General features: G+C 32.7%; 2 protein-coding genes across 2 annotated transcripts in view; both read left to right on the forward strand.

Annotated features, from left to right (window-relative positions):
• Positions 1–2098: 2098 nt before the first annotated feature.
• LOC143056701 (solute carrier family 35 member E2A-like) lies at positions 2099–13970 on the forward strand. The gene is made up of 8 exons (XM_076229849.1): positions 2099–2216; positions 4539–4877; positions 6328–6463; positions 7644–7892; positions 10018–10071; positions 11249–11452; positions 12138–12360; positions 13820–13970. Exons 2-7 carry the CDS (start codon positions 4688–4690, stop codon positions 12337–12339), a joined length of 1035 nt encoding a protein of 344 aa, XP_076085964.1. The 5' UTR covers positions 2099–2216; positions 4539–4687; the 3' UTR covers positions 12340–12360; positions 13820–13970.
• Positions 13971–25890: 11920 nt separating this feature from the next.
• The window catches only part of LOC143057106 (multifunctional procollagen lysine hydroxylase and glycosyltransferase LH3-like), a 42775-nt gene continuing 42137 nt past the window's right edge, over positions 25891–26528 (forward strand). The window contains exon 1 of the mRNA XM_076230344.1: positions 25891–26013. The gene's annotated coding sequence lies outside the window, so the exon portion shown is untranslated. The remainder of the gene's footprint in view (positions 26014–26528) is intronic.

Here is a 26528-nt window from a genome sequence, read left to right on the forward strand (position 1 = left end):
TTTTTTTATTTCATTTTTTTTTTTTTTTTTATTTTGACAAATTAAAATAGATAGACAACTTTCCATATTTCTATAAAACAAATATGCTAAAAAAAAAAGTGATCCCGATATTTTTTTATTTCAAGCTTATGTGATCAACATTGAAATTTAAACTTTAGCTTTCCTGTCTCATACTTGGGTTATATTATAATTTTGTTCTTTTCATTCGAAATAAATAAATATGATGTACAATTTAAAAAACACTAGCATCGCACCGATTACGTTTTGCGACAGGAAGATACATATAAAAGAACAAATATGTACTGTCAAGACCATTGCATCATGACGCGGTTAACTTGGTAAAATTCAATTCTAAAGCTGTAAATTAAACTACCTATTATTTCCAACGGAAAAATATTGAAAATGCCTTTCAAAATAATTTGATGTAAGTAATATGTATTAACTACAAGAAATACATCAACACCAATAAGAATTTCTTAACATAGAAAGACACAGCTTCATGTACAATGGGAGATAATGCTGAGCAGTTAAGCAGTCAAAGTTTGAACATTCAATTTTTCAGTAACTTTTTTCAACATGTTTAAACTTATCACATAATAGTTTAAATAAAATCTTCTGCGATACAACAAAATGCTATCTTATATATAAAGTGGAAAATGTCGCCATGGGACACAGATGATGCGCCGCCTGCATAAAGCTTTAAAAGGGTAATAACTACAGAATTGTAAAAATGTACGATTACAAATGTGTACTCGATCCTAGTTTTGTGGTAATAAGCATTGTATATAAGTTTCATAACATATGGTTGTGGCAAACTTAAGTTAGAGAACGGAAACAAAACATTTTTCTATTTTGAAATGAGCATAACTCTAGAACTCTAAAAGTGACGCCCCCAAAATTCAATCTTGATTTGTGTTTTGTGGAAATTAACATTGTGTATACATTTCATAACATTCGGTTTCGGCAAACTAAAGTTAGAAAACGGAAACTAATTTTGGAAGGTACCGACGGGCTAAATGCCCCCTCCAATACGGCAGGAGCATAACAAAGGTTTGATGTAGTCCATAGAAACTTAAATGAATTTTAAATACTTCATTTGAATCCATTAAATAGTTAAAACATTCCTTCAGTAATATTCAAATAAACCTTTATAAAGATATTTTCCTGAAGTTTTAAATTCAACGACAAATAGTATAAAAGTTATCATTTCATGTTTAAATACTTATTTTTTTCAAATTTCAATTCATAAGTTTGATAACTGGGTAGACATTTCCTAAATCGATATTTTTAGAAAACCGGAAACAGCTCCTGCAAACTTAATTCTTGTTACAGTCTTTTATACTTTCTGTATTAGCTGTATCAAACTAAAGAGATGTGGTATAATTGCCATTGAGGAATCTATTTAACAGAGCTCAAATTGGTTTCCCTCGGTACAGTACTGTGGCCTTTATTTATACAAATATATCTTATTCTTTAACTGGACTTAGACATCTGCTTAATTATACATCTGAATATGTGTATACACTCAAGTACTAATTATATAACTATCTAATGACATTATTGAAATGACTTGCCTAAAGAAGTTTGTTGATAGATAATGAAGGGAAAAGAACATACAAATAGCGTAAAAAATGCATAATTCGACGAAAAACAGAAGACACTATAGCAAATAAAACAACATTCTAAAAAACACTACTTTGAAACTTAAGCAAGACTCGGGTGAGCGGGGTTCCTATGTGCTATAGAGAGGTGTTGCACTGGTAGCACTAGACCGATTGTTTATGGCTAGTACAAATTCGGTTGTATTTGTTGACATCAAAATTAAGTAAAAGAAACTCAACCAATTTCGTAAAAGTGCAGTATCTGATTTTTATTGCAGTTTTATGTTAAGAAGGATTACCTGTATGCATAAACGTGTTGGTATATTACAAATCAATAATAGAAGCATGAAGAAAGATGCACTTTTATTTTTAAATGTTAAATGTAATGTGTACCAGGATATGAAAAAAACACACACAAATATATAAACATTAGCAAGGTGATTAATTGTAATATAAACACAGCATAAACTTATCAGGTAAAATGTAACACGTAATTTAAAATACAAGTCGTGCAAGATGTTTTTTGTTAAATATAGGGATTAAGTAGGGAGCATGTATTTACAAATGATTCTTCATGATAACATTAGTACAGAGTAATGTAATAACAAAGTACAGGTAGGGAAATGCTTAATTTTACCCTCTTTCTACTACCTGCTGATTGTTACTATTGGGGATTGAGTTGTATAATCAGGTCACCAAATATTGTAAATTAAGGGAAACCAATTCTTGCGAAGATCATTGATCTTGTGCTCACGTGTCCAATTTTATTTATTCTTTATCCACGGTCTCAACACATTACCATATTAATAATAAATCCACAAAATAGGCAGCCATTTTAATGTATATGCAGATTAGAATGATATTATTTATTTCAAGATACTCATAGAAAAATGACCATGTTGCCCTGATGGGTAAATTTTTCACACGAGAAATGTAGAAAGTTCCTAGTGCAGACATGGCAAATGAAATCATCAGAATTCAGAATAAATCAACTCATAAAGTTTGGTTTTTGTAGTGTCTGGACTGTGTGAATCCAATAGGTGTCTCCTCTTGTAGATAACACGACCATAAAAACATACTGCTACAGGATGAATAAATGAAAGATCTTTGGATTTTTTAAACCTCTGGTTTGGAGTACATTCTTCCATGTTTTTATCAGAACCTTCGTCGTCAAATAGCTCATGTCAGTTATAAACCTTAGTGATACACTTTGGACAGAAAAATTTGCCACTGCTGGTTGATTTTTTATTCCCCGAAGGTACCAGCCAAGTAGACAGCACTTCTGTGTTGACATTTATTATCATTGAAATGGTCATAATTATAAAATGTCTGTTAACAAAACTTTAAATTTTTGAAAAACTAAGACTTTTTTTACCTCAGGAATATATTACCTCAGCTGTATTTGACAAAACTATTATGAATTTTTGGTCCTCAATGCTCTTCAACTTCATACTTTATTTGGCATTTTTTTAACTGTCGAGCGTCACTGGTGAGTCTTCTGTAGACGAAACGTGCGTCTGGCGCAAATACAAAATTTCAATACTGATATCTATGATGAGTCAATTTACAAGTATTACAGTAAAGACAAAAGCCTGTTTAAATGTTCTTCCCTCTTGACATCACATAATTTTGGTGATTCACAGATCGATGGAACCGTCCTTACACTAGTCACAAATTAGTAAGTCACACTGGATACATTTCCAGTAATCTTATTTCACCTTCACATATATAACTGACATCCAACTGGGCTTTGAACTTTATGTAAAGAACGCCACCCCAAATTTAAAAAATCTGACTATATTAATGCTGTGTCTGTTATCACTACTAGTATATCAATTTGAAGAGGTATTGAACTCAACTCTCTATACGGTCTGAATCTCTTCCCCATGCAACAGAAGGGAACATTTGTTCTCCGCACAGTTATTTCTTTTTCTGAGCTTAAAGAATAATACTACTGTGTTTCATTTAAAAGAATGTATAATTTAGGTACAAATATCTGTTTTAGAAGAAATACATCATTCTTTCTTAGAATAACTGCAATTCCTGAAAAATCTTTCTATGAAACTGACATCATTGTTTAAAAACCTTTTATTTTAACGAAAGTCCAAGTCTTTTCTACCCAAGGAATAGACTCTCTATGGTGAGTTTATTTACAACCACTGGATCGATGCCACTGCTGGTGGAGTTTATATTTCCCGGGAGTATCACCAGCCCAGTAGTCAGCACTTCTGTGTTGACTTGAGTTATCATTGATATGTTCATAATTATAAACTAACTGTTAACAAAACTTTGAACTTGTGAAATACTAAGGCTTTTCTACCTCATGAATAGATAACCTTAGCTGTATTTGGCAAAACGTTATGGAGTTTTTGATCCTCAATGCTCTTCAAACTCGTACTTTATTCGGTCTTTTTAACATTTTTTAATTCGCGCGTCACTGATGAGTCTTTTGTAGACAAAACGCTCGTCCGGCGTATATATAAAATTTCAATCCTTGTATCTATGATGATAGATATAGGAAGATGTGATGTGAGTGCCAATGAGACAACTCTACATCCAAATAACAATTTATAAAAGTAAACCATTATAGGTCAGTGAGTTTTTACCTATTTTTGGCAATACATTTTGTAATGTAGGTCCTTAATGTTCTTCAACTCCGTACTTTATTTGGCCGTTTGACATGGTTTAATTTGAGCTCCTCTGTTGCGTCTTTTTTAGTACAGAAGTTTAGTCCTGGTATCAATAACGAGTATATATTGACTAGTGTTAAACATTTCAAACAGTAAAACCAACGGTCTAATATAAATATACAAAAGAGAAACGAGACACAAATGTCTTGTATCCGATCAACTATATTACCCATTGTAATGCTGTGTACACTCGGAAACAAGGAAAAACAAATTCAGTATGTGACTTTTGACTGTACGTTATTTTCAGGTTCAGACATATTGAAGGTAGCCTAATCCTCTGAATTTATGGTAAAGAACGGTATTTCCTGTTTCAAAAAAAGTAGTGACTTTTAACATGTGAAAGATGCCGAGTCCATGACAATATCTACTGAATCAGATACGTATTAAGTTAACACAATGGATGTCATACAAACTAACATAGGAACCAAACACAAGGTGACAAAACAACAAGATGCTGATGACAAGTTCGGACTGTATAATGTTCGGGCGTTTTTATTCCTCATCATATGGTACATATTCAGTGCCTTTACACTGTTCTTAAACAAGTATATTTTATCATCACTGAAAGGAGATCCTGCAGTACTAGGTATGTTTTTAAAAAGCTTGTACCTATACTTTTATATTGTTCCTAATTAAACATATTTTAACAACAGTACTGAAAAGTGGTTCAGCAATACTAAACATATAAAAAAAAAGAAGATGTGGTATGATTGCCAATGAGAACAACTCTCCACAAGAGACCAAACGGCACAGAAATTAACGACTATATGTCACCGTACGGCCTTCAACAATGAACAAAGTCCATTCCGCATAGTCAGCTTTAAAAGGCCCGAAATGACAGACAATGTAAAACAATTCAAACGAGAAAACTAACGGCCTAATTTGTGTACAAAAATGAACGGAAAACAAAAATGTAACACATAAACAAACGACAACCACTGAATTACAGGCTCATGAATTGGGATAGGCACATAAATACATAATGTGGCGGGGTTAAACATGTAAGCGGGATCCGAACCCTCCCCAAACCTTGGACAGTAGTGTAACAGTACATTATTAGAACGAACTATAAAAATCAGATGGATAAAATACGCTTTAATGGAGCATGACACAGTATGTATTTACGCCATTTTACCTATGTAAAGGAACATACTCTTCAAAATCAATTATTCTTTTGTGTCACCTATTCAAAATATAGTTCCTACGTTTTATATGGCAAGTTTTTAACTATAAATTTATAATTAAGACATATCATATCCATAATCTGTTCAAGAATCATAAATCAATTAAGAAAGTAAACCCGAGACAGAAACCAAAACCAGGGAAACACATCAACTATATGTAAAATCTCAAATTGAGAATGAAAATAGGAATATGTCAAAGAGACAACAACCCGACCAAACAGCAGATAACAGCCGATGGACACCAATGGATCTTCAACGCAGCGAGAAAATCCCGCAACCAGAGATGGACCTCATCTAGCCCTTAAATAAAAATGAGTACTAGTTCAGTATAAATGGATGTCATACTAAACTCCAAACATATAACTAATCTTAAATTGAAAAAGCATAAAAGACTAACAAAGGCTAGAGGCTCCTGGCTTGGGACAGGCGCAAAAGTGCAGCGGAATAAACATGTTTTGTGAGATCTCAACCTTACACCTATATCTTAAGAAAAATGCAGAATAAAGAAATACACAGCAATACGCACAGTAAAAATAGTTTAAAAGAGGTCAGAGTCCGATGTCAGAATAGGTAACAAAAGAAACTAAGCATAAATCAACAAGGACTACTAGCGGTTACAGACATGTCAGCTCCAGACCTTAAACAAACTGAAAAGGGAATTTTAAATCATATAATGATTGAAAGTTATGTAATATTGTCTCCCGACCAGAAAATAACACATATTCATTGGATCAAATGTCCTGTGAAATCAACTAGCCCCTTTGTGATCTGAGCTGTAATGAATGGTTGGGTAAGCTTAAGATTTGAATCTGAAATACAAATTACGTGGTAAATGATTTTGGTTATATTCAGGTGGCATGCAAATGGTGATGACAACGATATTTGGATTTATGCAAATGAACCTTCCATCAGCGTTTTTTAAAGCTGTCATACGGGAAGGGAAACCACCTAAATTCTGGGAAAATATGATATTACTTGGATGTATGAGGTAACTAATATTGAAATATTTCAGAGTAAAATAAACAAAATAAAGGCAACAGTAGTATACCGCTATTCGAAATTCATAAATCGATTTAGAAAAAAAAACAAATCCGGGTTACAAACTAAAACTGAGGGAAACGCATCAAATATAAGAGGAAAACTACGACACAACAGAAACACAACATTAAAATGTAACATACACAGAAACGAACTATAAAATAACAATGGCCATTTTCATGACTTGGTACAGGACATTTTAAGAAAAAATTGGTGGGTTGAATAGCGATAAAATAAATGGGAAGGAAGGACAGATAACTACATGGCCAAACATAATATGTCTCACGAAGCATATACATAAAACTAGAGCTTGAGCCAGATAAATCCCATGCTTGGTATACTACCGTGTTGTAGTAGAGTTAACAGCAGTTCCTTTCCTCAAGGTGGAGCTTTGCTCGTGACAACAACATATTGGTCGATTATAGAAAAAGAATTGATCTAATTCTGCAGAAATTTGACCTTTAGGACAAATATACAATTCTAACATCTTGATTTACCAATGTATGTCATATTGTTAGTAGCATATTTCCATTATTGCATCTTGCCACACAACAATTTGAAATAACAAAACCCAAGTCAATATATCAGTAACAAAAGACTAATCTAAAGATATTTAAGGTTAATGCGTCAATCCTGCAACAATTAAAATCCTTATCCCTTAATTACTGAAATGCGCATCTCGTGCAGTAAAATTAGAACCGTTAACGTTTATAGTAATAAAACATTTAATTCAATTATACATACAAACACTCAAACACCAAGACCAGAACCAAACAAGCCAGTATGTAGAGCATTCCAAATGAGAAAATCAAAAGCGTACCATAAAGATCACATTGTAAACCCGTGATAATTTAAAATATCATTCAAAACAGAAACAAGAGATGACTTGTTGAGACCCAAAACCTTTAAACTGTGTGTCATAAGGAATAAAATAAAAATGGATGCTTACTACGAGTTCGTGGCTTGCAACAGAAAAATAGAAAATATTGAGGGCCGGATTACACATATTTGTAAGCATTCAAACACCTCATAAAATGTATAGTATTGTGATAGTATACAGTTAAAATCAGATAGAAAAGGATTGACACAGAAGATTAGTTCAATTGAGTTGACTTGTATTTGAATTTCAGATTTTGCACCGTATTCCTAGGGCTAGTAGCGTTAAAGCATGTAGCAGTTTCACTTACAGAGACAGTAAAAAGTTCAGCGCCATTACTTACGTGTTTTATTTCCTATGCTTTTATTGGAGAGTATACAGGAATGTATACATTTATGTCTCTGATTCCAATAATGAGTGGATTGGCCTTGTGTTCTGCATATGAACTTAGTTTCAATATTAAAGGCTTTATTGCAGCCTTAGCTACCAATTTAACTGATTGGTATGTTTACATTTATGCAGTCTTGAATTTTATACTTATATATTAACTGGTCCAAACACATAAAATAAGTTTGTATATAGCAGTATAGAATTCATTTGAAAAAAAATATTCAAAAAGTATACATATTTTATTTTTAGACTAGACATAAAGACAACTGTTAAATTGTACATATGAATATATTTGTACACACACGTACTATTAAGTATATAACTATCCGAAACAATGTTGAATTTTACATTTGTGTACATACATATAGAAATGTGATGATAAGTTATGAGGGGAAAAGAAAATACCAACATAAAATATAAAAAAGCCTAAGACGACGAAAAATAGATAATAATATAGCAAACAATACGCCTTAAGTCAAGCAGCAGTCTACAAAACGCTACTTTGAAAACAAAGGAATGAGCAACATGAATACAAACAAACCTCAGAGGGGGGGTTCGTATGTACTATGGGGAGATATTGCACTGGTAGCACCAGATCAATTGTGTATTACAATTGTAAATTCGGTTGTATTTGTTGACATCAAAATTGAGTTAAAGAAACTCAATCAATTGTGTAAGAGTACAGGATCCGTATCGTAAATGTGGTTAAACCTCGATAATTCGAACTTGAAGGGACTCGACAAAAACGATTTAGATTATTCGAGGTTTGATTCATTAGATGTCGTGTAATCCCGTATCAATTAATTTTTTTTTTAATTTTTAATGAAAAAGAAAGGTATGTTAAGGTATTTTATTTCCCTTGGTGTATGTATACATGTAGTGTTTTGCACTTCCTTATTCATGTTATTTTGATTTTGAAACAAAAACTTTTTTTTAAACAATCATATATTTTTTTTGTACCAAATTGTCCTGTACTGCAGCCTCAATTAGGTCGAAATCTCACCACGCTACTGTTTTAAACATTTTGAGATTTTATCTTTTATGTCCGTTTATTTTTTTGTCACACATCGTTTTCAATATAATGAAATGTAATGCGACTTTGAACCACAAACGTCAAAATCATTCAATCGCGTAGTGGAATTAACTATTTGTGGATTTTTATAAATTCTATATAACTTGTGGACTATTTTAAATCTCGGTCTATTTCTAAAATTTATTCTTACATACTTTTGATTTTTAACCCTGTATGATAACATTGCTTATCTTCTTCTTCTTCTTTATGTAAATCCCTCCAACGTTGGAGCACACACAGCTAACTGTGTTGCCTTAACAGATTAGTTTTTAAAAAAATGGCGAAATTTGTGAAATTTTAAAATTGTTTGTATGTACATTGAACGACAAATATTTGTGACGTATAAAATTTCTGACGTCAGACACGCAAATCAATGAATGTGTTTGTAGATAGATGTTTTTGTGTTCTGTTAAATTGATCCTTTTAAAATTGTTACACGATGATGATGACCATATTTTGACTTTTTCATTTATTGTGTCTGTTTAGTTAACGCATCGTGGTAAATATAACGGAATTTGATGAGACTGTCATCAAGGTGAGAGGGTTAGCGCTATAAAACCAGGTTTAATCCCCCATTTTCTACATTTGAAAATGCCTGTACCAAGTCAGGAATATGACAGTTCTTGTCCATTCGTTTTTGATGCGTTTTGTTTTTTGATTTTGCCATGTTATTATGGACTTTCCGAATTGATTTTCCTCTAAGTTCAGTATTTTTGTGATTTTACTTTTTAATACAAGTGAGAGGTTTAGCTAGCTATAAATTCAGGTTAAATCCGTAATTATCTAAATAAGAAAATGCCTGTACCAAGTCAAGAATATGACAGTTGTTATCAATTCGTTTGATGAGTTTGAGCTTTTGTTTTTTTCTATTTGAATACGAACTTTGCATTTGAATTTTCATTGGAGTTCGTTGTATTTTTGTTATTTTACTTTTTACTTCTGTTATTGGGAGACTTATACAAACAATTACATCGGGGAAATGTTCTAGTATAAATGTGTAATTTGTAAACATATGTTCTCTCTACTTGTTTTAGAGCGATTCTGTTGTTTTTGAGTTTGTCAAATATTATTTGTACTCAAATTATTTTCATTTATTGCATACTGCTTTTTCCGTCTAGATGTATGAGAAAAATCTACATGTAATTGAAATTTACTTTCTTTTTAGTTTGCAGAATGTGTATTCAAAATCATTAATAAGTGGTGAAAAGTACAGATATACGTAAGTAGAATTTATTTCTATTGAACATCAACATACAAAAATGTATATGCATCAATTGAGACGAACGTGATTTGCTATGGAATTGACAGTATATGCATTTCTGGTTATATATATCTCAAGTATGCTTTAATAAATATTGATAAAATCATTTAGTATTACTATCTATGAAAGAGGGGCGGGAGATACCAGTTGAACATTCAAACTCATAGATCGAAAATAAATTTACAACGACATGGCTAAAACCGAAAAGGACAAACAGACAAATAATAGTATACAAGCCACAACATAAAAAACTAAAGGCCAAACAACAGGAACCCCACCAAAAACTGGGGGTGAATTCAGGTCCTCTGGGAGGGTAGGAGGATCCTGCTGCACATGTGGCACCCTTCGTGTTGTTCATGGTACTACAAACCCGGTAAATAGTCTAATTCGGTAGGTCACATTCGTAAAAAGGGAATTATATCTGTCTTTCTAACAAACAAAAACTTTGGAGAGTAGAGCAAGGACTGTACTAGAAGTGAAACCGGTTGCGCCGACGGGAATTAAGCGTTAACGTCTCCTGCTTTGTATGTATCGCCTACCATGAATAACACTAGTAGTTTACCTTATTTAAATGTGTTTGCGGTCATAATAAGAACACATTTTTGTTTGAAAAAAAAAGAAAGTTATAAGTAGATTGAGTTGCCAATGACATGATGATTGAAAACAAAAATTATTTATTATAAAATTATAAAATTGAGGTTTGATCAAGAAGAATCATCAAACCAAGACAAGACAGCATACTTATTCTTCGGTTTCACAGTAATCATTTTGGCTTTTTCAATTTTTGAAAAAAGACGAATTCCACAAAACACTCCATACAAAACTAAAGATGGAGCATCATGATTCCTAAAAACAGAAGTGAACTCATGTGCTCCGGAAGGGTAATTATTCTCTGATCAACATGTGACACTCGTTAAATTTATGATTATACATAAACAAAGCATATGGGTGTTATCCATCCATGACACAAATCAGTTCATACACAGCAAAAAAAAACACAAAAAGCAAAGGAACAGCGCTTTGTTCATTTCCAATTTGATTTTAAACAGACTAGCCAAATTGCAATTTTACACAGGTACATAATCAATGTCAATTCCAGCTTATATATTCGTGTGCAATTGTTCCTCTATTACAGGCCTGTGGAACTACAATTTTACACTAGTATGTCATCATTAGCTGTACAAATTCCAGCGTGTTACTTCATGATAGATATGGGTTCTACTAGTAAGACATTCGATACTTTTATGTTCTTAGCTTACGTAGTTGATGGAATATGTTTTCACTTCCAAAGTCTATCAGCCTATGTGTTAATGAGCTACATATCACCTGTTACTCACAGGTAGGTGTAAACTTATCTAAAAAGAAATTATAGTAAGACTCTGATGCCTTTCGTTATGTCGTTTTTTATATGCTTTGAAAAGTTAAATGTTGTGTTTCGAACACACATAAATGGTACAATGATGAGTCACACTCCTATAACTTATTTAGCTCTATATCCTTAACCAACTGCAGTTTTACAACATATCATTTATGGTATTATCGCACCGCGGGTAGTTTTATCATGTGGTGATTATTTTAACGCCGTCACGTGGTGACCCCTATGAGACCGTAGGAGGTTGGTAAATTTCATAGGGTGTTCATGATGCGTTATATGATGCTCCTTATTGCTATTCTGGATTCTAGATGAATGACATTTGGCAATGAAAGTGTGCAAACAGGATACTATAAACCAACTTAATTTTTTTTCGAGCGATTTATTCTGTGTCGACTTTGCGAGTAGGAAAATATCACGAATACTAATCGTCAGAAATATGTAACACTTTGGTCTTTGTTAATACAATTACGAAAATTAAAAAAAGACGCAAATAAATCGCCGTAAAGTATGATGAAAAAATCAGTATCTGCAAACCTTAGTTAGTTTAAAGTATTCATTCGGAATCCTCTTTTTGAATTTTCTCAGACATTTCTGTCAAGCTCTTGTAAAATTAGAAAATAAAAGGCGTATATTATGTTTTCTGTTTCAGCGTTGCCAATACAGTTAAGCGGGCGTTGCTTATTTGGATATCTATATTATTATTTGGTAACCCTATGACATTTCTAAGTGGACTAGGGACTGTAAGTGTTACCATTGGTGTTCTCTTGTATACCAAGGCTAAAGAGGTGGACCACAATAGGAGGGAACTTATACAGACTTATCCAAGGCTGGGAGAAACAAAAGATGTTTGATTTTTAAATACATATGATAAGGTTCGTGCGTCTGTAGATTTTTTATTAACCTTAAATAGGAATTCCCAACTTGAACAACAGCTGGTTTCCCCATTGAAGACATCAATTTGTTTTAAACATTACTTACTTCTGTTTGTGAATAGAAAAAAAGTGATTGGTAAATTATGTTTTATTTGGTGGTTGGATTGTGTTGTTCGTAAGTTTTGATATTATTTATTCTTAGGTTTGCTTTAACCAAATATTATTTGTTCCTTTTTTTTAGCTTCAGGTTAAACACAAAATCCGCGAAAAAGAGTACACTTTGATATCACTTTCTTTATGTTGTGTATGATAACCAATGATGAATGATGTCTTGCGCTGGGTAGCATAGCCTTCATAGCAAACAATGTTTCTTGACTTTTGTATTTTCAAAAAAGGAGAAATTTGAATGACGTTTATTGAGTGTTGATTTCATATTCGTTAGATGAAAATATTTAAGTCAGAAATAAGTTTATTGTAGCGTAATTTTTCTATAAAAAAAAAATAGAATATCGAATGTTCAAAATCTAGAGTTTACATTCTTACTCGAATGCTGATATGAGAATACACCAATTTAGTTATAAATTATAGCATATGCGCATGCTCAGTTTATTCCCACTTTCATTGTCAACCTTAAAAATACAATTAATTTCTGCTTCATATCGCTAATATGATTAGTGAGAGTATGGTAAAGAAAGCGTACAATGAAAACTTAAACTTGTCTAATGGTTTTTTTTAGTAAACTTGGTTTTCAGCATGTCTTGGAAAATCTGAATACTATATCAAAGGCAAAATTACTTTATTTTTCGTTTCAAAAGAAATTAGAGGAGGTATTCATAAAGCTCTTTTTGTGAATCTTGTCTTGCTAATGAAGATAGTCATGGTTATAAAATTAGAACATATCGCAAATTAAAATAATAATTTTGAATTAGAGAAATATCTCCTACTGGACCTTAACAAACGTGTTATTTCTAAAATGGTAAAAATCAGAATTAGTAATAGCAAATTACTATTTGGATTTGTTAGATATACAAGAACACTTTTATAACAGAGAATTTGTTAATATGTTTGAACAAGATTAATTTAGTTTCATTTTGGAAAGTAATGATACTGACATTAGTATTTTTTATGTGTAGCTGGAATAAGCGATATGTATGATTCGAACATTCATTTACAGCAAACCTAATGTTGTTAATAACTGTTATAGTATTAAAGTGTATTGGTAAAGCTTGAATTAATAATATAGTATGAATAACACCTCCACGCAATACAGATATAAAATATGTGTCTCTTATCATTGAAAAAATATGTCTCTGTATATTTGCTTTTTTTGTTTATTTTTATTTTTGTATTTGTAGTTTGTAAATGTTGTTATAGATGAATGGCGTTATTATATTGAATTAATATACAACATACGATATGTCTATTTGTTAAATTTATGATTGTTGTTGTTAATTTTTAGAAATGTGAGGTATGCCTTCAAGAATGAAGTAGAGCGATGATATCTTACAATTTGTTCATGGAGACCAAAAGTGTTAATTAATCGATTATTTTAACTAAATATTAGAAAATAATAGTATACTGCAGCACAGCAATAAATATGATTATAGTTATTTATTTGTGTTGTTTGATTATATACTTATCATCGTTAAGTATTGATACACATAAAATTAAAATTAAATGAATATTCATGATATAGTTCCTATTCTAAAACACTTTCAACCCCACCAGGTTTTTATTAAAATGTTCAGTACCCAGTCAGGAATATGTCAGTTGTTATTAAATATTTCTTTTCTACAGTAGATATTGAAGTTGTGGTATAAGTGCCGATGAGACAACTCTCCGTCCAATTAACAATTTATAAAAGTAAACCATTATATGTCAAGGTAGGTCCCGTCATTATTTTTTTCTTCTTCTTATAGTTAATTTGTTCCCTCGGTTTTAGTTTGTAACCCGGATTTGTTTTCTCGCAATCGACATTACACATCTCAGGGAGAGCACATCTGCATCAGTGAAAATTATGCTACTCCTGTTGAAACAAGTAAAGAAAATCAATTTTAAACATTTTATCAAAACATTGCCAACACCTCATGGAATGATAAATTGATGATTAAGATTGAAATAAATTCATAAAACACATTTCAACCTAAAAAGTTGTTATTGTTGGTATCTGTTTTTGTAGAATCAATGGAAGTAGTATCTTAATGTTACTGGCCCTATATATACCGTATTAGGTCACTAGCACACAATATAACTAATAATGGCATGCCGATCTTTGAGTTGAGTAAATTACAAGTTATTATTTGAGTCTGATCATAAACTAGCTGAGAAACTACCCACAATTCATAAAATTGAGAATGGCAATGGGGAATGTGTCAAAGAGACAACAACCCGACCATAGAAGAACAGACAACAGCAGAAGGTCACCAACAGGTCTTCAATGCAGCGAAAAATTCCCGCACCAGGAGGCGTCCTTCAGCTGGCCCTAAACAATATATATACTAGTTCAGTGATACTGAACGCCATACTAAACTCCAAATTGTACACAAGAAACTAAAATTAAAAATAATACAAGACTAACAAACCCAGAGGCTCCTGACTTGGGACAGGTGCACAAATGCAGCGGGGTTAAACATGTTTATGAGATATCAACCCTCCCCCTATACCTCTAGCCAATGTAGAAAAGCTGTACTTGGTTTTGGAATAAAGCTATATTATTATTACGTCTATTATTATGTCGTGCCTATTATGTCGTGCCGTTATAACACTGTCCCAGGTTAGGGAACGGTTGAGTTCACACAAACATTTTTAACCCAAAAACATTCTGTATGTGCCGGTCCAAAGTCAGGAGCCTGTAGCAAAGTTGTTTATATCTTTATAATTACTGTGCATGAATGTTTCGTTGTGATATGCTATTTTGATTGGCTAACAGCAATCTCGCGTCCTTCTGAAACTAATATCCGTTACACAATGAAATGTAACATTCATGATGACATGAGGTTCCACAATAAAGTGAAGTATCTAATAATTTATACTTCCCCTCTCACTGTATTTAGTAAGGTTTAGACTTTAATTTTGATAATAAGATAATTGCATAAATTTCATCTGAAATGCTTATAACCGTATTATACTGTGTGTGTTATTTTCTAGTGTTGTGTTTCTGTGGTGTCGTAGTTTTCTTATATTTGATGTGTTTCCCTCAGTTTTAGTTTGTAGCCCGGATTTGGGTTTATTTTCTCAATCGATTTATGAATTTCGAACAGCGGTATACTACTGTTGCCTTTATTTACCCAACCTATTCTTGCAAATCAGAAAGGGTCTGTTTAAGGAAGAAATACGAGCGAATCTAACCTATTCGTTCAGGACCAGACAGAATATATTTATAATGCAAATTAAGAAAAAATATTTTATATTTAGGCCAATAAAAAAGATTTGATAGAGGTTGAATGGGTTGACTTAGTATTAGAGAATTTTGAAAATAGGTGAACTATTAAAGTTGTCAATATGGTCCGAGACCACAATTATTCCGTAGTGCTTTTCTTTTAAACAATTAACGAAAATTAAATAAATCCCACCTGCGCTTTCTCAATAAAATCTTTACAGCACGTTTTTAAATTTTACGGACGTCATCACGAGTTGGTTGACCGTTATGGAATAACCGTTTCACAAATGATATCGGGTATGTTTCTTACGTCGTAACTACAATCCCCTTCCCTTCCATGAATGTGACCTACCGAATTAGACTCTTTACCGGATTTGTTATCACATAAGCAACACGACGGGTGCCACATGTAGAGCATGTAGATCTGCTTACCATTCCGGAGCACCTGAGATCACCCCTAGTTTTTGGTGTGGTTCGTGTTGTTTATTCCTTAGTTTTCTATGTTGTGTCATGTGTACTATTGTTTGTCAGTTTGTCTTTTTCATTTTTAACCATGGGGTTGTCAGTTTATTTTCGATTTATGAGTTTGATTGTCCCTCTGGTATCTTTCGTCCCTCTTTTACAGTTGTGTTGTACTACTTTTGGGACATATTATATCAAAGTTATAGAAAACTTCATCAGCTCTAACTCAAGATATGGACAATTTTATGTTGAGGGGATCTTGAAATCTTTTGACAGCTTCCGAAGTTCTTAATTTTAACCTTTTTTAGCAGGACCAAATCACTACTTTACTATAAAATTCTTAGCCCAAAGTTTTTGACAGTGTAATTTCACCCCCTTACTTGCAATTTGAGGCATAAAACATGAACAAATAAAGAAAAATTTGCAAGTAACACACTGTCAACACAAGTGGACAACGAAAACCCAACGAAAAGACGACAATTGTGGTCTCGGACCATATGATTGAATTGTATACGATTGTCTTACACATTAGATGTTCTAGCTTGCTATAAAACCAGATTTATTTAACCATTTCCTACGTAGATTAATGCCTGTATCGTCAGGAATATGAGAGTTGTTATCCATAGCTCGTGCTTTTGATTTTGCCATTTGCTTTGGAACTTTCCGTTTATAATTTTTCGGAGTCCGGTATATTTGTTAAATCATTTTTTTATAACGTGGATCAAAATGCTGTTATATAATGCTACTATATGTAGTTAAACAAATGAATGTGCATCAAGATACTTCACGACTACGCGTTCAGCTGGGAAGGGTGTTCAATAGTGCATCTTTTATATAACTTACAGGATGAACTCATGGGATGAGCGATTAGGCAAAACATAAGAATAGAAAGTTTCAAATTATTGTGAGAGGGGTTGGCTTCGTAGAAAGTAAATAATTAGTGTTTGTAGATTCCATCTAAAGAATTACTAATTGATTAAATTGATACACTGCTACTTGTGGACATATATGTGTACTTATATGAAGCAGTTTAACAAAGTTCTTTAGTTTGCCTTCCAGATGTATTGATGTTGTATTTCAATGAATATTTATATCTCATATAATTCGTCATGAACTTGAGATTTCTCAGCCGTAACATAAAGCATACATGTATAATAACTAGAAACTTTACAAATATTAACATTGTATGTGCCAATCTACCAGTTAACAGATAAATGAGAGACTGTACAAGCAATATTAAAATCGGTTCGATAATGTACAATTATGTAGAAATTATATAATATATATATGCGTTTTGTTTAAATATACTTTTTCACTTTTTTGGTCTTTTGGACAATGTTGTTTGTGCTGTATTTAGACCCTTTTACAACGAAATTTGTTTTACATGCACACGTATAAAAATTGCGGTTTTTATCCAACGCAATCATAGGTTTGAACGTAGTTTTCAATTTAGATTTGTATATATATGGATGTGGTCGAGTGGTCTAGAGCGCTGGACATGAGGCTAAGCGATTGGTGCTGTAGTGTATCAAAGGTGTGAGTTCGAATCCCGCTGAGGGACGGACAAAAATTTGTCAGTAGAAAATCTAACTCTAACACTGTTTGGTGTAATTTTCAGACTTATATAAATATTTGCATTAACCTTGTATCTATATCACTCTTAGATCTAGTGGACATGTATATTGTATGGTTTGTCACTTGTTTAGACTTGTTTGTATAATATACTTATTTCTAGTGACTGTATAATGAAATGAATCATGATCCTATATGATATATAAAAATTGTTGAGTTAGATTGCTGATAAATAATAAATACATTGTGTATGAAAATAATGATATAACATCTACACACGCTTAAAAAACACGTGTCTCATGTCTATCTCTAGATTCACCTTCCGTGACAAGGTAACACTACGACTATTGAAGTTATATTTTTTATATAGCGGATGTGGTCGAGTGGTCTAGAGCGCTGGACATGAGGCTAAGCGATTGGTGCTGTAGTGTATCAAAGGTGTGAGTTCGAATCCCGCTGAGGGACGGACAAAAATTTGTCAGTAGAAAATCTAACTTTAACACTGTTTGATGTAATTTTCAGACTTATATATAAATATATATATATATATATATATATATATAAATATATCTGAGTAAGTGACAACTCGACAACAGATTTATCCATCGGATCACCTATATACAACAGCAACTGCTCGATTACGATGACGAATGACTGAAATCGACACTATATAAGTTTTACGGACACCATCACGAATTGGGTGATCGATACGACGTGTCGGTGTCTGTGACTCAGCGACATCTATTTTACCGATTTTGTCCGTGCAGATTTTGGAAATTGCAACTCTGTTTTTAATATTCGAATGGCGAGTGATGCATTCGCAGCAAATGACGCTTATCCGTTTGGCGCATCAAGTCTGGCTCCTTGTTGTGTTCATGCAAATATCCTCAGTTTTTTGTTTGTTTACTTAATTTATCTGTTTTTAATTTCTAATCCAGATTTGAACATCGGTTAACCTATGTTGCATCAATTTATGTGATTTAAGTTAGCATCCAGTAAAAAGTAAAATCACAAAAATACAGAACTCCGAGGAAATTTCAAAACGGGAAGTCTCTAATCAAATGGCAAAATCAAAAGTTCAAACACATCAAACGAAAGGAAAACAACTGTCATATTCTAACATTGTACAGACATTTTCTCATGTAAAGACAAATGGTGGATTAAACCTGGTGTTATAGCTAGCTAGCTAAACCTCTCACTTGTATGACAGTCACATCAAATTCCACATATTGACAACGATGTGTGAACAAAACAAACAGACCCAAAAGGTAAACATGTCAAAAATAGGGGTACAGCAGTCAACATTGTGTTATAACATTTCTCTTATAACAACCTTCATTCTGTATTAAACTTCACTATATATATACTAGTCTCATGTACGTCACCCCAAGATAATGTATGCCTTTGAAAAACCATTACTGTAAAAGTATAAAGAATACAAAAACTCATAATTAAAGTGCAAAGCTACACGACAACGCCGCTGCTTTGTTTACTAAATACGTTACACATGAACATTCAGAAACACATAATGTATAAAGAATACAAAAACTCATAATTAAAGTGCAAAGCTACACGACAACGCCGCTGCTTTGTTTACTAACTACGTTACACATGAACATTCAGAAACACATAATATATATATATATATATATACAACTCGTCTAAACATCAACCCAACAATGTTAGATCTGTAAATTTGCTTTCGCAAATTTTTGGTTTTTCCCTCGCCGGGATTCGAACCTATGCTACTGTGATATCGTGACACCAAATCGCCTGCACTGCAGCCGTCCCGCTAGACCACACGACCAACTGGGCTCTCAAAAAAAGAGCTTTCGCTGGCCGTGTGTTACCTTTCCTCGTCAGTTTTAATCTAGCGGCGTACTACAGTACATGATATATAAGGCATGAAGATGTTTATATATATATATATATGAGTCTGAAAGATTGTGTAACAATACCGATAAATAGATGGAAAACAAAACACTAAAAAGTGTTGAATATCATTGCACAAAGATGGAAAAACTGAACAGATGATATAAATTATACAATAATTGCAAATATTTCGGCTCAACAAATGGCCTTCTTCGGTGACAAAAGTTTTAACAATAATGAGATATAATGTATAAGGTGTAAACATAGATCACTAATAATACAGGTAAGTTTTGGTCGATTGATTTTAATCCAAAATCCTGAATATAATAATATAAACACTAGACTGTAAATTTAATTATTTCTTTCTATTGATTCCATCTGGATGGAGGACACCCAGTGTTTTTATCCAAAACCTCTCCCGATTTTCTCTTTGCCTATGTTGCCATGTACAATCCTGTTCGATCACAAGGATCTTCATGTGATCAAAATCTTTCAGATTGTGATCTGGTAACCTGAAATGTTGGCTGACAGGAATATACGGTTTTTTTGTGAGGTCACTCCTGTGGCCATTGAGGCGTTTGTGAAATGGCTGCATAGATTCACCAACATATTGGAGACCACATCTAGGACACTCAAGAACGTAAATCACGTTTGAGCTTTTGCAGTTGACATTGCAGAAGATCTTGTATGTCTTTTCTGTGGTCTTACTGTGAAATGTTGATGAATGCTGCAATTGGTTGCAACATTTGCAGCGCTTATCCCCACAAGGCTGACAATTACCTACAGTATGGTTAGGTTTGGAAAGGTCAGCACGGACAAGTATATTTCTCAGGCTGTTAGGTTGTTTGAAGGCAATCATGGGAGGCTCAGGAAAGATTTTGGATAACTTCGAATGTTTCTCGATTGCTGTCCAATGATCACGAATGATACATCTAGCACCCTCTCTGTAGGTATAATAAACACAGATATATACTCTAAACCTACAGATACTCATCAATACTTGTCGCCTGAAAGTTGCCATCCTCCACACTGCACGAAGAGCATTCCATACAGCCAAGCTCTAAGAATAAGGCGAATCTGCTCCTCTGAAGACACTGCAAAACAACGTCTGGGGCAGCTTAAAGGACATTTGAAAAGAAGGGGATATAAACACAAAAACATCAAAAATAGTTTTCGAAAAGCGGAATCCATCCCCAGAAGCAGTCTGCTAACTTACAAAGATAAACAGAAAAGTAAAAGAATCCCATGTGTGCTCACCTACCATCCATGCCTGAGAAATAGTTTCAAGACCATTCGTGATCATTGGACAGCAATCGAGAAACATTCGAAGTTATCCAAAATCTTTCCTGAGCCTCCCATGATTGCCTTCAAACAACCTAACAGCCTGAGAAATATACTTGTCCGTGCTGACCTTTCCAAACCTAACCATACTGTAGGTAATTGTCAGCCTTGTGGGGATAAGCGCTGCAAATGTTGCAACCAATTGCAGCATTCATCAACATTTCACAGTAAGACCACAGAAAAGACATACAAGATCTTCTGCAATGTCAACTGCAAAAGCTCAAACGTGATTTACGTTCTTGAGTGTCCTAGATGTGGTCTCCAATATGTTGGTGAATCTATGCAGCCATTTCACAAACGCCTCAATGGCCACAGGAGTGACCTCACAAAAAAACCGTATATTCCTGTCAGCCAACATTTCAGGTTACCAGATCACAATCTGAAAGATTTTGATCACATGAAGATCCTTGTGATCGAACAGGATTGTACATGGCAACATAGGCAAAGAGAAAATCGGGAGAGGTTTTGGATAAAAACACTGGGTGTCCTCCATCCAGATGGAATCAATAGAAAGAAATAATTAAATTTACAGTCTAGTGTTTATATTATTATATTCAGGATTTTGGATTAAAATCAATCGACCAAAACTTACCTGTATTATTAGTGATCTATGTTTACACCTTATACATTATATCTCATTATTGTTAAAACTTTTGTCACCGAAGAAGGCCATTTGTTGAGCCGAAATATTTGCAATTATTGTATAATTTATATCATCTGTTCAGTTTTTCCATCTTTGTGTAATGATATTCAACACTTTTTAGTGTTTTGTTTTCCATCTATTTATCGGTATTGTTACACAATCTTTCAGACTCATAGAATTTTTCCTGTTTGTGTAGTATTGTCAATTTTGATGATCCAATACCTATTAAGTTTACTGGTTGGTAGATTCGTATAGACTCTATATATATATATATATATATACACAACTATATACATCACACAATATAATATCAAAAAGAAAAACCACCCTCCAGTCCTATATATCTTATAAATAATTAAAAAAGGGGGACTTATTGAATAAATTAAAATTTACCAAGTGTTTAAAAGAGGACCGATCGCTTCGGCGCTGTCGTGCTGAATGATAGAAACTCGTTTCGGCGGGAAACTGACCACACGATAGGTACGACACCTATATATATACAACATGAAAAGACCAGAGAAAATAATTTCACTCTTATTCTCTACGTTCAACCGTATGAAATTATATGTATAATCTTAATCACAATTAAAAAATATATATTTAACAAAGAAGCACAAAAATGCTAATCAAATTTAACAACCTCATTCATTGCTTTCTTATTTTTGTATTTTATTTATGTATGTTAAATCGACCCATAATGGATTGTAACTGCATGCCCTTTTCAATGAGTTATTGATTGTCAGTTACTACGTTTTTGTTCGGAATTGAATATTGCTTTGTTTTGTACTTTTAGTAGGTAGAACTGAAGCGATGATCAAAGAAACATTTTCGACGTTTTTACTATGCTATATAACGATCATAAAAAAAAAACATTGATTTTAAAAAAATTACCTTTTAATGCTATGAACTATAAATAAGGAGCTGAGCCAAGCGTTTTAATTGTTTGTTTCAATATTACTTTTTATTGATATTATGCTTTCATAATTGTTATTTGGACATAAAACATCCATTTCAAACGGTTATTGTCTGCTAATCAAAAGGTGGAAACCTTCTGTAACAGCTATATGTAATGTGATTACTCATCAATAATATCGATATTATAGGATTGCGTTAAAAAGTTGATATTTGTTAGCTATACTTCAAATCTTAGGTCATCAATTAAACTTGACCCAAACGACGTCATGATGTACTAATTTAGTACTGTTTTATTTACCTATATTGAGATATATTGGAGCGTTCCCTAACCCGTCAAATGTTAATGTGCCTAGTCAAGATTAATGGTTGTTTATTTTATTTTTTATTTCTTATTGTTTGTTTTGTTTTTTGTCTTTTAAAGAAATTAGTGATAATGGCATATTCACATCGTGCTAAGTCTCGGTTTGATATGGAGTCCGACAAAAGGTACTGTTTGTCTGATTTTCATTTTGTTTGAATAAATTGCGTATCACTTTTAATGGGTTAAAGAATGATCATTTATCTTTTTCCTAAAAACATTTATCCTGGTTCCCAACCTGATAAAAAGAAATATTCAAAATACCTAATTATGAATTTAAAATAATTAATTTGGTCGATAGCGTTGAAAAACTAAAACATTGTTCGATAATTGAGGGGGGAAATATCTGAATCAGAAGTAGTTTCCTACACCCAGTGCAAAAAATTTCAATAATAGATATTTAAAAATGAAAAATAAACGTTGCTTTCACGTTAAACGTTTTGGTCGAATTTCTTTATAAAAAGAACCCGTCATATTTAGACTAAGACCGATATTCGTTATCTTTCTTCAGTAACATGTACACCCTTCGGCTGCGCCTCAGAGTTTGCTTGGATACTCCAGGGTGTTAAAATACTCATATCTACGGACATGAACGTAGATAACTTATTATAACAGACCCCACCCCCTTGAAGTTAAATGTTTGATTGATTGAAAGTATCTTACTAGTCATATTTTGCAAGGTCAGTGCTTTTTTTGTCTTTTGCCTGTGCTTGTGGTTAATCAAGAAAGTCTTATATAATATGATAAAAACTAAATTATCAAACGATACCATATTGATAACATCTTCAGTCGGCACAATCGCTAATAAGGGGTATAACCCCAATTTTAGTACTTTCTCCGTGACAAATGATTTAATAAAACAATCATAAACAATAGAATTATGATTGTTGTCCTCTATTCAACCTGAGCTTAGTTTTACCAACACCATATCAAATAGTTTTACCAGTTACCTGATGTTAGTTTAAAGAATCTGAATATAGAAATTGTCTTGTTGCATTTTAGTATTATCCGCTGCACATCCGGTTACTGCCAAACCGAGCAACCCCCGAAAAAAGAATGATCCAATATAATGTTCAAATTAATTTGTGTACCGAATAACATGCAATTCAGTATGTATAGACAGGCAAATCAAATTCATTCGACCCCCCAAAAAAATATTTAAAAAGTTTTTAAAATGAAAATAAAACAAAGGAAAAAAAACAACCAAACAACTAGATGCAATAGTGTTATAGCAGTTATGTTTTGTTTTATCAATTATAATCTGCAATAATAAATAACCAGGTTACACCGGTATTGACAAATTGTTTGTTCCAAATATTTTAGAAATGAAATTGGCTAATATAAATGAATTAGAATACAATAAGAAACTGCGATGAATGTATAAGGATATATATTTAGAAGTTATATAGGGATATATGAATATTAAGAAATTAGAAAACTGATCTACATGTCATCATTGGACTTCAATAGGACATGATAAACTTTCTGACAGGTGATAAGACATAATAATTGATTTATGACTACAAGGTGTTTATATTTATCTAAAGACAATTGTTACTGTCCTCACGAATTTTTCTTATAATGTGGTCACTTAAAAGGAAAATAAATGAGTGAAATGACGTGTGTTTTTTGTTATTGGCTTTTTATGTTTAAACTATTGTGATTTGACTCATTTTTCTTTGAAATTGTTGATATAATTGTAATGGTATATTTTGTGAGTAGTCTCGGCCCAGTCGATCACTGAATGGAAATTACGACCGTCAAAATACAACACTTTCAGCAAATTTACATTGTTTTAAAAGTGAGAATTGTGCATGGTGTAGAACTTAAATTGCGGTCGTTTTCCGACAGTTTTTGTCAATTAAGTGACCTTTGGTTAGTTTGTACAATTTTCTATATAGTAGCGTTTATCACTAGTAGCAACTTTAGACGATAGTCATGGTTATCAGCTTTACTAAAAGGGTATAAAAAAAATTTCACATATTTCAAAAGATTGGAAAACATGATTTTTTTTGTTGACTTATCGCTTATTTTCCAATTCTTTTTATCGCTGTGTACTTTTTTAGTATTAGTGACAAATTGGGTTTTTTTTTGGCGGGAAATTGTATACCTTGAACTGGATTGCGACAAATTCATTTTGATCTCGATGGCATATAGTAGCTCAGTGGTCAGAGGGGGAATGAGTTTTTCGCCAAATAAGCTAGGAACTACAAACGACGAAAAAAGAGGATGGTGGCATTAAGGAGACGACCATTTCATTTGTTTTTATGTTTTTGGGGGGAAGGGGAGATTGAAAAAATGGAAAAACGGAATATAAATAACTTATAGCACATGTACATGGCATAATGAAAAATAAATATACTGCAACACAAAATAAAGGAAACACATGTGTCAAAAAGTATATAAAATAAAGAATGCACATCAATCCGGCCTTACCCCCTCATAAGAATATAAAATGTGTGTCCTTTAAGTTATGCTTTAAGCAGCTCACTTATTTAATATAATACATGTACATGAGACCATGAGTGCTAACTTAATATGTAACTAATGTTTCCTAATTTTGACTTTCATTTTATTTTGATAGTCTTACAGGAAATTTTGATATCAGAAAACATGATTGAACTGATTCGTGGTTGATGAAACATTAGGAAAATCTAGCACAGATAGCCCCTCTTCAATTATAACATCTTTTTAAAAAAAAACATAATAGCAAAATAAAAATGCGTTTTGGAGGAAAAGGAAGGGGTATGAAAGGGATCAAGGGATCAATATATCATATAGCTTGTAAAATACCCAGTTACGGGTGTTTTCGGCGTTGTAGTGCAGGTGTGTATACCAAGACTAACCAAATCTATAGTCCATTCAACACGTAAACATATGTTTACTGTTGATCTTTTGAACTATAGGTGTATATCAATCATTTTCTTACAGGTTGTCACCTTGATCACAACATGTGCCGTTAAAACGTCCAAATAGATACATGTTCATTGGATTCGAAACTTACCTTCATTTTCTTCCGCTTTTTGAGAAAAGTTTACTTTTTGGTGGTTTTGCTTCCGTTATTGGAGCTTACGAAAGTTTAGTTTTGGGGATATCTTATTCTTAGACAGTGTAAGTAAACTCTTATAAATATGCATGTACATTTTTAGTTCTACTGTAGTTTTTATTTGATATCCGCCTTTATTAATTAGGTATGCATTTAATATAGATATATAACCAATAATTTCAAATTAATTTGCCATTCAATTTGTTTTATTTTTGGAAGACAAACTTTGTGTAGTATAGATCCTAGTATATACTACTTTCTTCTGAAGCTTATTTAGAAGTGAATTGGTTAATAATTATCCTACTAATAATGATGAAGCTTCAGTTAATTGTATTAAATATTTTGACTTGAGTGTATACGTGAAAACAAGTTAGGTTTTTAAAATCATTCTTTTTTCAATGTAGGTAAATGGTCAGATTTTGGCATTTTTCATAAAAATCCTCTGTTTGATATGTACAAAATGGAATAATAAAAAAAAACACTTAAGCGCGAGTATAAGGGTAGGAGAAGGCCATCTACTTTACTTGTCGTCCATCGTCCATTCGCAGTTTGTTATGCGATTGAACTTCTGATAAATTTT

Source organism: Mytilus galloprovincialis, chromosome 13, assembly GCF_965363235.1.
Source record: "Mytilus galloprovincialis chromosome 13, xbMytGall1.hap1.1, whole genome shotgun sequence".
NCBI lineage: Eukaryota > Metazoa > Mollusca > Bivalvia > Mytilida > Mytilidae > Mytilus > Mytilus galloprovincialis.

Coding starts and splice junctions, on each gene's coding strand:
- LOC143056701 (XM_076229849.1), top strand. CDS start 4,688: ATGGATGTCATACAAACTAACATAGGAACCAAACACAAGGTGACAAAA. Junction 4,878..6,327: donor AGGAGATCCTGCAGTACTAG/GTATGTTTTTAA, acceptor GGTTATATTCAG/GTGGCATGCAAATGGTGATG. Junction 6,464..7,643: donor ATATTACTTGGATGTATGAG/GTAACTAATATT, acceptor TTTGAATTTCAG/ATTTTGCACCGTATTCCTAG.